At 47.1% G+C, this 13,657-nt stretch overlaps 1 protein-coding gene across 4 annotated transcripts in view; it reads left to right on the top strand.

Moving 5' to 3' along the window:
• Positions 1-13,657, top strand: part of LARP1 (La ribonucleoprotein 1, translational regulator) — a 145,287-nt gene that overhangs the window by 14,392 nt on the left and 117,238 nt on the right. The window contains exon 1 of one of the 4 annotated variants that reach the window (XM_063928362.1): positions 12,842-12,872. The exons of the other annotated variants lie outside the window; for them this stretch is intronic. Within the exon in view, the coding sequence (XP_063784432.1) occupies positions 12,857-12,872 (16 nt within the window). The 5' untranslated portion in view covers positions 12,842-12,856. Of the gene's footprint in view, positions 1-12,841; positions 12,873-13,657 lie in introns of those variants that run through there. 4 annotated transcript variants of the gene reach the window in all.

A 13,657-nucleotide genomic window follows, 5' to 3' on the forward strand; every position in this document is an offset into this window, starting at 1 on the left:
TTTTTATCAGGGGTAACCCACGCTTCATTACACACGTCATTTAGTTCTTCTGATTCAGGAAAAACTATAGGCAGTTTTTTCATACCCCACATAATACCCTGTTTAGTGGTACCTGTAGTATCAGCTAAATGTAACGCCTCCTTCATTGCCAAAATCATATAACGTGTGGCCCTACTGGAAAATACGGTTGATTCGTCACCGTCACCACTGGAGTCATCGCCTGTGTCTGGGTCTGTGTCGACCGACTGAGGCAAAGGGCGTTTCACAGCCCCTGACGGTGTTTGAGTCGCCTGGACAGGCACTAATTGATTGTCCGGCCGTCTCATGTCGTCAAACGACTGCTTTAGCGTGTTGACACTATCCCGTAGTTCCATAAATAAAGGCATCCATTCTGGTGTCGACCCCCTAGGAGGTGACATCCCCATATTTGGCAATTGCTCCGCCTCCACACCAATATCGTCCTCATACATGTCGACACACACGTACCGACACACAGCAGACACACAGGGAATGCTCCTAATGAAGACAGGACCCACTAGCCCTTTGGGGAGACAGAGGGAGAGTTTGCCAGCACACACCAAAAGCGCTATATATATATCAGGGATAGCCTTATAATAAGTGCTCCCCTATAGCTGCTTTGTTATATAAAAATATCGCCATAAATTTGCCCCCCCTCTCTGTTTTACCCTGTTTCTGTAGTGCAGTGCAGGGGAGAGACCTGGGAGCCGTCCTGACCAGCGGAGCTGTGAGAGGAAATGGCGCCGTGTGCTGAGGAGATAGGCCCCGCCCCTTTTCCGGCGGGCTCGTCTCCCGCTATTTTGAGAAATCAGGCAGGGGTTAAATATCTCCATATAGCCTCTAGGGCTATATGTGAGGTATTTTTAGCCTTTATAGGTACTCATTTTGCCTCCCAGGGCGCCCCCCTCCCAGCGCCCTGCACCCTCAGTGACTGCCGTGTGAAGTGTGCTGAGAGGAAAATGGCGCACAGCTGCAGTGCTGTGCGCTACCTTTAGAAGACTGCAGGAGTCTTCAGCCGCCGATTCTGGACCTCTTCTGTCTTCAGCATCTGCAAGGGGGCCGGCGGCGCGGCTCCGGTGACCATCCAGGCTGTACCTGTGATCGTCCCTCTGGAGCTTGATGTCCAGTAGCCAAGAAGCCAATCCATCCTGCACGCAGGTGAGTTGACTCCTTCTCCCCTCAGTCCCTCGCTGCAGTGATCCTGTTGCCAGCAGGAATCACTGTAACATAAAAAAACCTAGCTAAACTTTCTCTAAGCAGCTCTTTAGGAGAGCCACCTAGATTGCACCCTTCTCGGCCGGGCACAAAAATCTAACTGGAGTCTGGAGGAGGGTCATAGGGGGAGGAGCCAGTGCACACCACCTGATCGGAAAAGCTTTACTTTTTGTGCCCTGTCTCCTGCGGAGCCGCTATTCCCCATGGTCCTTTCAGGAACCCCAGCATCCACTAGGACGATAGAGAAAGGGAGATAGTGTTACATGCGATTCAAAAATTGTGTCTGCAACAAGTGGTGGTAGGGGTTCCCCTGCTTCAGAGGGCAGGGGTACTACTCAACTCTGTTTGTAGTTCCGAAACCGGACGGTTCGGTCAGACCATTTTAAATTTAAAACCCATGAACCTTTACTTAAAACGGTTCAAGTTCAAGATGGAATCACTCAGGGTGGTCATCGCCAGCCTAGAAGGGGGAGATTTTTTGGTATCTCTGGACATAAAGGATGCATACCTGCATGTCCCCATATATCCTCATCAGGAGTACCTGAGATTTGCGGTACAGGATTGTCATTGCCAATTTCAGACGTTGCCGTTTGGGCTTTCCACGGCCCGAGAATTTTCACTAAGGTAATGGCGGAAATGATGGTGCTCCTGCGCAAGCAGGGTGTCACAATTATCCCGTACTTGGACGATCTCATAAAAGCGAGATCACGGGAGAAGTTGCTGAGCAGCGTATCACTTTCACTGAATGTGTTACAGCGACACGGCTGGATTATCAATATTCCAAAGTCGCAGCTGAATCCTACGACTCGTCTGCCCTTCTTGGGCATGATTCTGGACGCAGACCAGAAAAGGGTTTTTCTTCCGAAGGGAAAAGTGCAGGAACTCATGACTCTAGTCATGAACTTGTTGAAACCAAAACAAGTGTCCGTACATCATTGCACTCAAGTTCTGGGAAAGATGCTGGCAACATACGAAGCCATTCCATACGGCAAGGGCCTTCCAATGGGACCTATTGGACAATTAGTCCGGGTCGTATCTGCAATTGCGTCAGCGGATCACCCTGTCCCCCAGGGCCAGAGTATCTCTCCTGGGGTGGCTAAACAGTGCTCACCTTCTAGAGGGCCGCAGGTTCGGCATTCAGGACTGGATCCTGGAGACCACGGACGCGAGCCTCCAAGGTTGGGGAGCGGTCGCACGGGGAAGAAATTTCCAAGGACTTTGGTCAAGTCAAGAGACTTGTCTTCACATCAACATCCTGGAACGAAGGGCCATATACAACGCCCTACGTCAAGCGGAGATCTTACTTCGCTCTACATTCGGGAGAGTGGGGACTTCATCAGGAAGTCTTTGCGCAGTTTGCAAGTCGGTGGGGACTACCCCAAATAGACATGATGGCATCCCGTCTAAACAAAAAGCTACAAAGGTATTGCGCCAGGTCAAGAGACCCTCAGGCGGTAGCGGTGGACGCCCTAGTGACACCGTGGGTGTTCCAGTCGGTATATGTGTTTCCTCCTCTTCCTCTCATACCCAAGGTGTTGAGGATAATAAGAAAAGGAGGAGTGAGAACAATTCTCATTGTTCCAGATTGGCCACGAAGGACCTGGTATCCGGATCTGCAAGAAATGCTAACAGAAGATCCGTGGCCTCTTCCTCTAAGGCAGGACTTGTTACAACAAGGTCCCTGTCTGTTCCAAGGCTTACCGCGGCTGCGTTTGACGGCATGATGGTTGAACGCCGGATCCTAGCGGAAAAAGGTATTCCGGATGAGGTCATTCCTACGCTAATAAAGGCTAGGAAGGACGTGACATCTAAACATTATCACCGAATATGGAGAAAATATGTTTCTTGGTGTGAGGCCAGGAATGCTCCTACGGAAGAATTCCACCTGGGCCGTTTTCTTCACTTCCTACAAACTGGAGTGAATTTGGACCTAAAATTAGGCTCCATTAAAAGTTCAGATTTCGGCCTTATCCATTTTCTTTCAAAAGGAATTGGCCTCATTACCTGAAGTACAGACTTTTGTGAAGGGAGTACTGCATATTCAGCCTCCTTTTGTACCTCCGGTGGCGCCTTGGAACCTTAACGTGGTCTTAAGTTTCCTTAAGTCACAATGGTTTGAACCACTTAAGACAGTGCAGTTGAAATATCTCACCTGGAAGGTGGTCATGTTGTTAGCCTTGGCTTCGGCTAGGCGAGTTTTGGAATTGGCGGCTTTATCACATAAAAGCCCTTATCTGGTTTTCCATATGGATAGAGCGGAATTGCGGACCCGTCCTCAGTTCCTGCCTAAGGTGGTCTCATCCTTTCATATGAACCAACCTATTGGCACGTGACTTGGAGGATTTAGAGTCCCTTGATGTGGTCAGGGCTTTGAAAATTTACGTGGCCAGAACGGCTAGGATCAGTAAAACAGAAGCACTGGTCGTCCTGTATGCAGCCAACAAAGTTGGCGGGCCTGCTTTTAAAGCAGACTATTGCTCGCTGGATCTGTAACACGATCGGTTAAGGCCCCTTCCGCTAGGAAGGTGGGCTCGTCTTGGGCGGCTGCCCGAGGGGTCTCGGCACTACAGCTGTGCCGAGCTGCTACTTGGTCGGGTTCAAACACCTTTGCAAAATTCTATAAGTTTGATACCCTGGCTGAGGAGAACCTCCTGTTTGCTCAATCGGTGCTGCAGAGTCATCCGCACTCTCCCGCCCGTTTGGGAGCTTTGGTATAATCCCCATGGTCCTTACGGAGTCCCAGCATCCTCTAGGACGTTAGAGAAAATAAGATTTGACACTTACCGGTAAATCTATTTCTCGTAGTCCGTAGAGGATGCTGGGCGCCCGTCCCAAGTGCGGACTTCTTCTGCAAGACTTGTATATAGTTATTGCTTACATAAGAGTTATATTATAGTTCATCGGTTTGGACCGAGACTATGTTGTTTGTTCATACTGTTAACTGGGTAGTTTATCACAAGTTATACGGTGTGATTGGTGTGGCTGGTATGAATCTTGCCCTTGGATTAACAAAAATCCTTTCCTTGTACTGTCCGTCTCCTCTGGGCACAGTTTCTCTAACTGAGGTCTGGAGGAGGGGCATAGAGGGAGGAGCCAGTGCACACCCAGAGTCTAAAGTCTTTCTTAAAGTGCCCAGGTCTCCTGCGGAGCCCGTCTATTCCCCATGGTCCTTACGGAGTCCCAGCATCCTCTACGGACTACGAGAAATAGATTTACCGGTAAGTGTAAAAGATAGATAGAGATATATATATATATATAGATAGATAGATAGATCTATATAGATAGAGAGAGATATATATATATATATATATATATATCTCTATCTATTTATATTCTATAATTTTTTTATTTATTTTTTGAGCTTTCCATATGGAGATCTAACTGGCTTTAGTGACCTCAAATCTTCTAGTTGTATATCAGAGTAGTTTCACCTTCCTGAACTCGGATGAACCAGATTTTTGGAGCAGGTCCTAAATCCTAAAGGGGCCGATTAAGGGCGGGATGTACTAAAGCGAAAATGCTGTAAAACACCCGTACTCAGATTTTTACAGCATTTTCATATGTACTAACCCCCGGCCGCTGCGTTTTAAGTTGGCGATACCCTATAGAAGCCTATGGGCTTCATCCCATCGCCGCTGACGCCGACACCCATCCCCCCGGCATACCTCCGTCCAGGCAGCCCTGCTCCCGGAAGATAAACTGCTCCTTCTGGCTGCAGGGAGGAGGAGGAGGCAGCGCCCGGGACTGACTGCTGCCTGCTTCCCGGAGGTGACGGACACCCCCGCACACCTTCTCACAGGTATTGCTGGGGGCCTCCGTCACCGCACTGTGATGTTAATCACGTGTTAGTACATATGCGATTAGCATCGCTACGGTGGACCCTGAGGGTCTCTGAAGCCAGAGGAGGTTTTAGAGCATTTTCCCTTTAGAACATCTCGCCCTCAGTGTGGTGCCCGGCTGTGAACATATGGCAGTGCTGCCTTGAAATGCAGGTGGGTGCATTGTGCTATCACTAAACTTCACATTGCCTTCCCTTGGAATTAAATCATCACCCCCCCCCCCCCCCCCCCCCCCACACACACACACACACACACATACAAAAAAATAAAAATATGCAGATAATAAACACATGGTGATGTCCGTGTAAAGAATAAACATTCTTATTTTTGTTTGGGACAGTGCCTCCCTGGTGACTGGCTTGTGTTTGACTGGCCTGCAAGTCTTGCTTGTTTTGTTTGTCATCCCTATGACACTGCAGGGGTTACTGGTCCTTGATTGTGTCAGGACCGTTTTCTTTGTGTACACCCTTTAATTTCCTTTTCAGGGGTAACCATGTTCTTCTCACAACACATACCAGTCATGTTGACTCATTTGTAGCTACTCCGAGGTGACTTTACCATGGGGAGGTGTTGCCTTATGATATTGGCAGTCAGTTTGTATGCTGGAGCTTGGCATAGAGGCATTCTGCTGTACATGTTCTGTTTGTAGAGGATTGTGTGTGTGTGTGTGTGTGTTTAGGTGGAGGTTGCTTGTGCTACTGAGTGCCTTTTCCTAGGTGTGGTTAAGGGGGAGGGGGGCTGTCACCCTTAAAGAAATTTGAGATTAGAAGCATGTCTATATGGCTTGTCTCTATAATGAGAACTGTGTGAATGAATGACTTGGTGCTGTATCTGGGAAATGGGCATAAGTCTTACAATTCTTTAAAGTTTGGCTTCAGATTAAATGGAGCAGCGTGTTCTCAAACTTGCAATACGAGCTGGTGTGGTTTTTGCCTGGGGCTATTAGAGAAGAATGAGGAGCCCCATAGAACAGCCCCTGGGCAGCTGTGTAACAGGGCAGTAGTGTTCCCTGTGCTACCTACGCCCCTTAGACGCATGCCGTCATGCTGAGGGGTTGGTGCCGCTAGCACCAGGAAGTATAAGCGCTGCCCTGCGCTCTCATACCCTCCAACATTTTACACATAAAAATCGGTACAGATTAGAAAAGTGGGCGTGGTCACGGGTATAGCCTTTTCCTATACTTTAAATGGAAGTTTAGAGAGCCAAAAATCGGTACAGATAATAAAAAAAAAGGTACTGTACCTATTAAAAAGGTACAGTTTTAGGGTATGCGCTCTGTGCGACGCATTCCTAGTTACGGTACTGCCCCTAACTTTGTTATGGAGAGTTTTACATAATAGGTGGCTTTAGGGGGAATTCAATTGTTTTAGTACACCATATCGCCCCGCTCATTATGATTTCACGCTGAGCGCACCCAAATAAACAGGATTTAGTTGCGTAAAGTGGCTAAATACATCTAAACTATTTGGCAACAAGGAAAATGTGCACAAAGCCCAAATTTGCTGCACATTTCTGCTTGCGCCTGAACGGAGCAACAAATTAATTGATCTGTCTTGTGAATGGCGCCCAAAAAACTAAGTGCCCCATTAATGTTTATACTTTGCTATATGGCATATGGATTCACTGTATTACTGCGTTTGCCATTACTAACAAGCACATGTAATGAAGCATGCATACTTGCAATCTCAATAGTCAAACATTAGCTATAGATTTAATTAAACTGAAAACTTTTTAAACGTGGACTGTCCCAGGAAGCCACCTTTCCAGTAGGACTGTCCTGCCATTCTAGAGTTGCTCTGGCCAACTGTAAGTGTTGTTGTGGAATAAGTGGAAACATCTAGGAGGAACAATAGCTCACCCACTAAGTTGAGGACTACACAAGTCCAGCGAATGTGACCACCAAATGCTGATTGCCAAGTTCCAAACTGCCTCTGGAAGCAACGTCAGTTGCAGAACTGTTTGGGATTTAATGGGTTAGGTTTCCATGGGTGAGCAGCCACACTCGTGCATCAGATCACCATGTGCCATGCCTGACATTGGCTGGACTGGTGCTCACCGCCATTTTGCTCTGGGGCAGTAAATTACACTTGAACACCTGTCAGTTTAGTTATGCCAGAGAAAGCCTCCAGCACAAATACCTTCTGCCCACTGTAAAGTTTGTGGGAGGAGGAATAAGTTTGGTACAGTTCTACATGATTCCCTCCCCCCCAAAAAAATAAATAAATAAAAAATAAATTGTAGTCACAATGTTGGGAGCAGACAATGCCGTGGAATGTTATTGTATGCTCTAGCTTTAGGATTTCCATTCACTGGAGATACGGGGACATAGGGGTCTATGTATTAACAACACTGCCACAGTTATTAAAGGTCCGTATCACAGTAGATCAGGCATGTCCAAACTGCGGCCCTCCAACTGTTGTGAAACTACATATCCCAGCATGCCCTGACACAGTTTTGCTGTCAGAGGGGTCGATTCTATTCGGCAACTAATGAATAGCGCCGGGAATTAGCTCCCGACGCTATTCAATTCAGCAACTAGTTACGTCGGCGATGGCCCGTTCTCGCCGACAAAACAGGTTGAATTGTCGGGAGAACGGGCATTCTCCGACTTTACGGCGCGAGGCAGATTCCCGACAATCAGCCTCGCGCCGGCCGCGAGGCAGCACTTTTGTCGGGTTTCTTCTCTCATCCCCCGGGGATGAGAGAAGAATTCCCGACAATTGCAGGTAATTAGTTGCTGAATTGAATAGCGTCGGGAGCTAATTCCCGGCGCTATTCATTAGTTGCCGAATAGAATCGACCCCAAAGAATGCTAAAGCTGCGTCGGGGCATGCTGGGATGTGTAGTTTCTCAACAGCTGGAGGGCTGCAGTTTGGACATGCCTACAATAGATAATTTAGTTTTAAAACAAAATGCCCATGCTATGTACGGAGTGTAACTTGCAGGGATGTTGGTAGCAATAGGCGATGTCCCTGCAAGTTAGGTCATAGCTTCATCGGAGGAGCCTTCACATTTGTGGGGCATGCCTACCGTGAGCTTCCTGTGCCGGCCGGAGGCTGCAGGTGGGGGATTGGAAGATCCACCTCCTGTGAATATGCCTCCCTAGGCATAAAGCAGATTACACCATCTGGGTCAAACTCTGAAAAGGTTTACTTTTTTGTAAATTGGTACATAAGGGTCAGATCATTGCAGTCTGCAGTGCTATGGAGCCTTCTTCAGTAGACTTCTGTGAAGTTTCCTGCATTAGGCTCTTAGTGCAAAGCACAGATACAGAACGGCAGTTTCTGCATCATTTTAGGGAAAACACCTTGATAAATAGGCCCCATAGTTCTCGCCTCAATCCCTTCGAAAACCTTTGGTGTTGGGTGATGAGGTCTGGCTCACAGTCAGTGTTCCAATTCAACACAACACAATGGGGTCGATTCAGTTCAGCAACAGTTGAATAGCGCCGGGAATTGGCTCTCGGCGCTATTCAATACAGCGACTAGGTACCCTCAATTGTCGGGAATTCTTCTCTCAGCCCCGGGGGGGTGAGAGGAGAAAAAAAAAAAAAACCGACAAAAGAGCTGCCGCGCGAGGCTGATTCTGTCGGGAATCAGCATCGCCGCGGGTAGTTAAGTCGGAGAATGCCCGTTCTCCCGACAAAACAACCTGTTAAGTCGGCAAAAACGGGCATTCTCCGACTTAACTTTAGCTGAATTGAATAGCGTCGGGAGCTAATTCTCAACTGTTGCTGAATTGAATCGTCCCCAATGTCTATCCTCATAATGCTCTTGTGGCTGAAAAGATCTGGAGGACACTTCCCAGAAGAGTGGAGGAAGTTGCTGGAGCAAAGGGGCTCCAGCCACATTAATGTCATTGTTTGGACTGAGGGGTATGGGTCGTTGGGTCGACATTCATTAGGTCAACCACTATTGGTCAACAGGGTCATTAGGTCGACATGTACTAAGTCGACATGTCAAAAGGTCGACATGAGTTTTTGTACCTTTTTTGGTGTCGTTTTCTTCGTAAAGTGATGGGGAACCCCAATTAGTGCACCGTCTTTGCTCGCCGTGCTTTGGGCAAGATGCCTCGCTCCGCTTCCGCTGCACTCTGCACAGGTTACCGTTCCCAATTGTAGTCCACGTGGATCGTAAAGTATGAAAGTCCAAAAATGAAGAGAAAAAAAGTGAATAACTCCTGTCAACCTTTTGACCTGTCTACCTAGTACATGTCGACCTAATGACCGTATCCCAGACTGAGATGTTCAACAAGCACAGACTCATGGGGGTCGATTCTATTCGGCAACTAATGAATAGCGCCGGGAATTAGCTCCCGACGCTATTCAATTCAGCAACTAGTTACGTCGGCGATGGCCCGTTCTCGCCGACAAAACAGGTTGAATTGTCGGGAGAACGGGCATTCTCCGACTTAACTCCCCGGCGCGAGGCTGATTCCCGACAGAATCAGCCTCGCGCCGGCCGCGAGGCAGCACTTTTGTCGGGTTTCTCTTCTCATCCCCCGGGGATGAGAGAAGAATTCCCGACAATTGCAGGTAATTAGTTGCTGAATTGAATAGCGTCGGGAGCTAATTCCCGGCGCTATTCATTAGTTGCCGAATAGAATCGACCCCATGGATATGTAGTATATGTACTTACTCTGTTGATGCCCAGAACTTACTGTACAACGTAAAAGTTCACATTGAAAAGTGAACATGGATTAATTAACATCTGCTTCTTACTACTTAGTATGTCACCGTCTCTTGTCAGCAGCCCTTGTGTGTGTGTGTGTGTGTGTGTGTGTGTGTGTGTGTGTGTGTGTGTAAGGTGGACACACCTGTTTTTATAACACGTTGGATATGGCAAAGAACGTGTTTGTTACTGGAGCGTCGTTATCACCCTCTGTTGGAAAGTGTCAGCCATGTAAAGGAATGAAACTTGTACTAAACCTGCTACCTCATGGTATGCAATGATGTCTTTGAATGTCTTTGATTTAGGTCTCATTTTTGTTATAGATGTGCATTTATTTAACGGGATATAGACTGTTTAAAATTGTTAGGTGTTCATGTACATTGCTCCAATTTTTTCCACCCAAATATGATTGCCTACCAAACTTACAGCAATTTTGAGTCTCACTGTTGCAGTGTTTTGTTTGTCTGGGGCTTTATCGACCACCAAAAAACACCTGGGAGCATTGGAAATCAATCTGGGTTTTGGTCTTTTCCAGCTGATGGCGGCCCTTGACTATCCCCGAGGCAGCACTTAAGCGGATTTGTACTTGCACCCACCATAAAAAGATCTGTGGGAAGTAGTGCCTTGGGGCTAGTTGCGGGCTTATCGCAGGCCGCTTTTTTAAATAGCTCTTGGCAATTTACCTATGAGTTTAAGCCTTGTGGTAAAGCCTGCGGAAAATTGAATACCCCCATAGCTTTAAACATGCTCCTAAAGGGGCACATTAAAAGTTAAAATACCGTCACTGTAAGTAGCATTTCATCTGTTTTGGGATCCCGGTGCAGTATTTCTTTTGAAGTCAATCGGAATCATGCTGATTGTTCATGTCCACATGCCATTTGATCAGCACCTCAGATGGGACGATGTAATGAATGTCGTGCAAATGCTGTACAGGAGGAACAATTGGGGTTAGTCCTCTCGCACAGTACTGTTGTGTGGTCATTCGAAAATTGCATTGTGTATATGCTCTATATTGTGTGTTCTAGGATGGTGTGAAATTAGAATGACCATGGTGTTATTTGTACCCTGTTTGAGATTCCAGCGTTTGGCCCAGGCAATACCGGAGGAAGCGGGTTTATTTTCTTAACAAATTTTGCCACACTATAGCGGGTGATCCAAATTCTCCTTGGAGGCTATACAGATTGCCCCCATACTGTGTATCTTTGGATAGTTGAAGACTGATGAAGCTTTCCTATTTAATTTTCATTCACTTTTGGGGGCAAGGTGATTCTTGCTCAAGAATAAACCTTAACAATGAAAATATCTGCTCTTGGGAGTTGATGTATTAACTCTGAAAACTGACGTTTTCTTTGGTTTCCCACATCTGTAGTCACTAAAGTAGTCTGCAGTGGATATCTAGTCCTCATGCTAGACTGTTTCAGCAGGGGGCAGCACCCTGCCTTATTTTAAATGCCAGCACCCTTCTGGAACAGCTTGCCCTGTGCCATCCCCATCCATGGGACACTGTGGGAACAGTTGCGGTTTGCAATCACGGTAGGTGAATAGATTCCATGTGCATCTATTCAGAGTGAAGGGGAAGTCTTGGGGGCAGCCCAGTAATCTGGGCACGCCCCCAAAAGTGACAACTGAGGTCACGCCCCCTCCTGCCAGCCATGCCCTTTTCTTTCTTTGACTCGCTCAGAAGTGCCCAATTTCCCACAGTGGCGCCTTGCCTGTAGTGCACTCTACAGTGAACATTAGATATCGGCTACAGCCTGTCGGCACTGCTGTCCCTGTAGAATTCTATAGGGCTGCTAAGTGACGTTATGCATCAGAAGTCCACAGAATGCAAAGGACAGCTCATATCAGAAGATGTGTTTTGTAAATACTGAAAAATGAACGACGTGCAGGTGTTAAGTGGCGGCATGTATTGCATTCAAAATGCAGTGCATGACACATCCCGCCCCGGGTGTCTAAACCGGGGGTATTCAAAATGATGACCTTAGCTGTTACGGAACTACAAGTCCTAGCACGTAAAACTGGCAAGGTATGGAATACCCCTGGTCTAAACTTTTCAGGTAGTTTAACTTTCAGCAGGTGCAGCAATTTATGCTTCCCATGTAGGTAGCTAGAACCAAAAAATTGTCTGGCAAAGCTGTCAAAGACAGACTGGGGCTGAATCAATTGTTCTCCCTGGCCGTCCCTAGATGGCGGCCAATAGAGCAATTCAATTGTTGCTCCGTTTGGGTGCACGTGCAGCTGGGGAGACACATTTCAGCTTGCAGCCTCCTGAGGTGCTAGCTGAAGTTGCCTAAATCCCCCCCCCTCCCCCCCACCAAAAGCCTGGAGAGTTGAGCTGAAATGTGATATTAGTCTAGCTTTTCACACATTTTTCTTCGTCGAGCTCAGAGCCAGAAAAAATGTGAAGGGCCCGTTTCAACAATGGAATCACCCCAGAGTGTTTCTTACTCGACTTGTCTTAGTATATCCAGATTTCTGAAACCATAACATGGGTAACGTGTCCTCAATTTGAAGTCTAGTCCTCAAAGACCACCAGCAGGTCATGTTTTCTGGATTTCTTTAATCCTGCACAGGTAAATTGATTTTTGCTGGGTCAGTAATTATCCCACCTGCTTCCACAGGCAGAGAATCCTCAAAACATGACCTGTTGGGGAAACATCAGGGTTAAGGCTGAGAACGACTAGTGTAGGTGACAGGTACACTTTTTATACAACCCAGGTATGGGACATCTAGTACTCATGAGAAGTATTGTATTTGAAGGTGTATATAAGTAATGTGTTCTGTGCCTGAGCCGCAGGCATATTGACACAGCTGCGAGTGTCATGGGTCTAGTTGTGCATCCGGCCTCTTTGGCGGCTGTACCTGTGGGGTTAAGTTGGGCTAGTGCAGGTTACACCACGGAACAGCACTGAGGTATGTTGGGATACATGCGCTGCAATTACCAAAGCTGCCAGGCAAGATTACGAAGAGAGATCGTGCTGGATTAACTGGTCGCATTACAGGGCTAAAGACGACTGATGTAGCTGGTATTCTGAGCCGTGAGGAATCCGAGTTTGTAGCTTCCTGGCATGAGACGCAGGCTTGGACCTCGCTGTGGGAGAACGCTGCTGAAACATGGATTTTGCCAGCTGTGAGGCTCCCTTGTGTGACTGCGGTTGGAGTGCATGTGCGTGTGTTTATTGTCAGGAGTCAGAGTACATTGTAGCTAAACCAATGGGTGAGGGGAACAGAGAGGTGGAGCGTCACCTCGCAAGCTGCTGTGCACAATCTCCTGTATCTGGGTCTGTGCAGAGCTGCCCATTGATGAAGACCTGAAGCCATCACTCATGGTAGGGTGGGGTCTGTAGAGGAGGGGCGTTCTAATCTCTAGAAGTAAAGATGAAGGGTGGAGGAGACTTCTTGTGGTTCAGATGTCCAGGATAAATGCATTTCTGCACTTCATTCTTGCTGCTAGTTTTTATTTTCCCTTAAATAAGCTGTGTGTGTTATCCTGTCCAGTGGTTGTTAGTTGTGTGTTGTGCAAACTGTAGCATAGCCCACTAGTATGATTCTGTTGCCTTGTACTTTCTGTATTATTCATAGGGAATTCATTGTAGTTCCTGAGTCACATGGACATTTAATTATAAAGGAACCTAGCATTAAGTTGGTGCTACTGTCGCCTGGAGCTTTATGTAAAAAGATAAGAGTTATAACTGAGCCCCGGAAGTGTTCAGTAAAGGGGGATCTTCAGCTGCGCAAGGTAAAGGTTATGTAATTTGTGGTATATGTAGACTTTATAACATTTGCCGGAGCATATGGTGTGTGTATATTACCGACTTACGATCACACAGACATACAGTAGCTATTCTGGTGCTCTGATCTTTTTGGTGTGTTCGTGGCTGTGAAAGCTGGCATATTTATGGCATTGTTTTGTCT

This window comes from Pseudophryne corroboree, chromosome 6, assembly GCF_028390025.1.
Source record: "Pseudophryne corroboree isolate aPseCor3 chromosome 6, aPseCor3.hap2, whole genome shotgun sequence".
In the NCBI taxonomy this organism is placed as follows: domain Eukaryota; kingdom Metazoa; phylum Chordata; class Amphibia; order Anura; family Myobatrachidae; genus Pseudophryne; species Pseudophryne corroboree.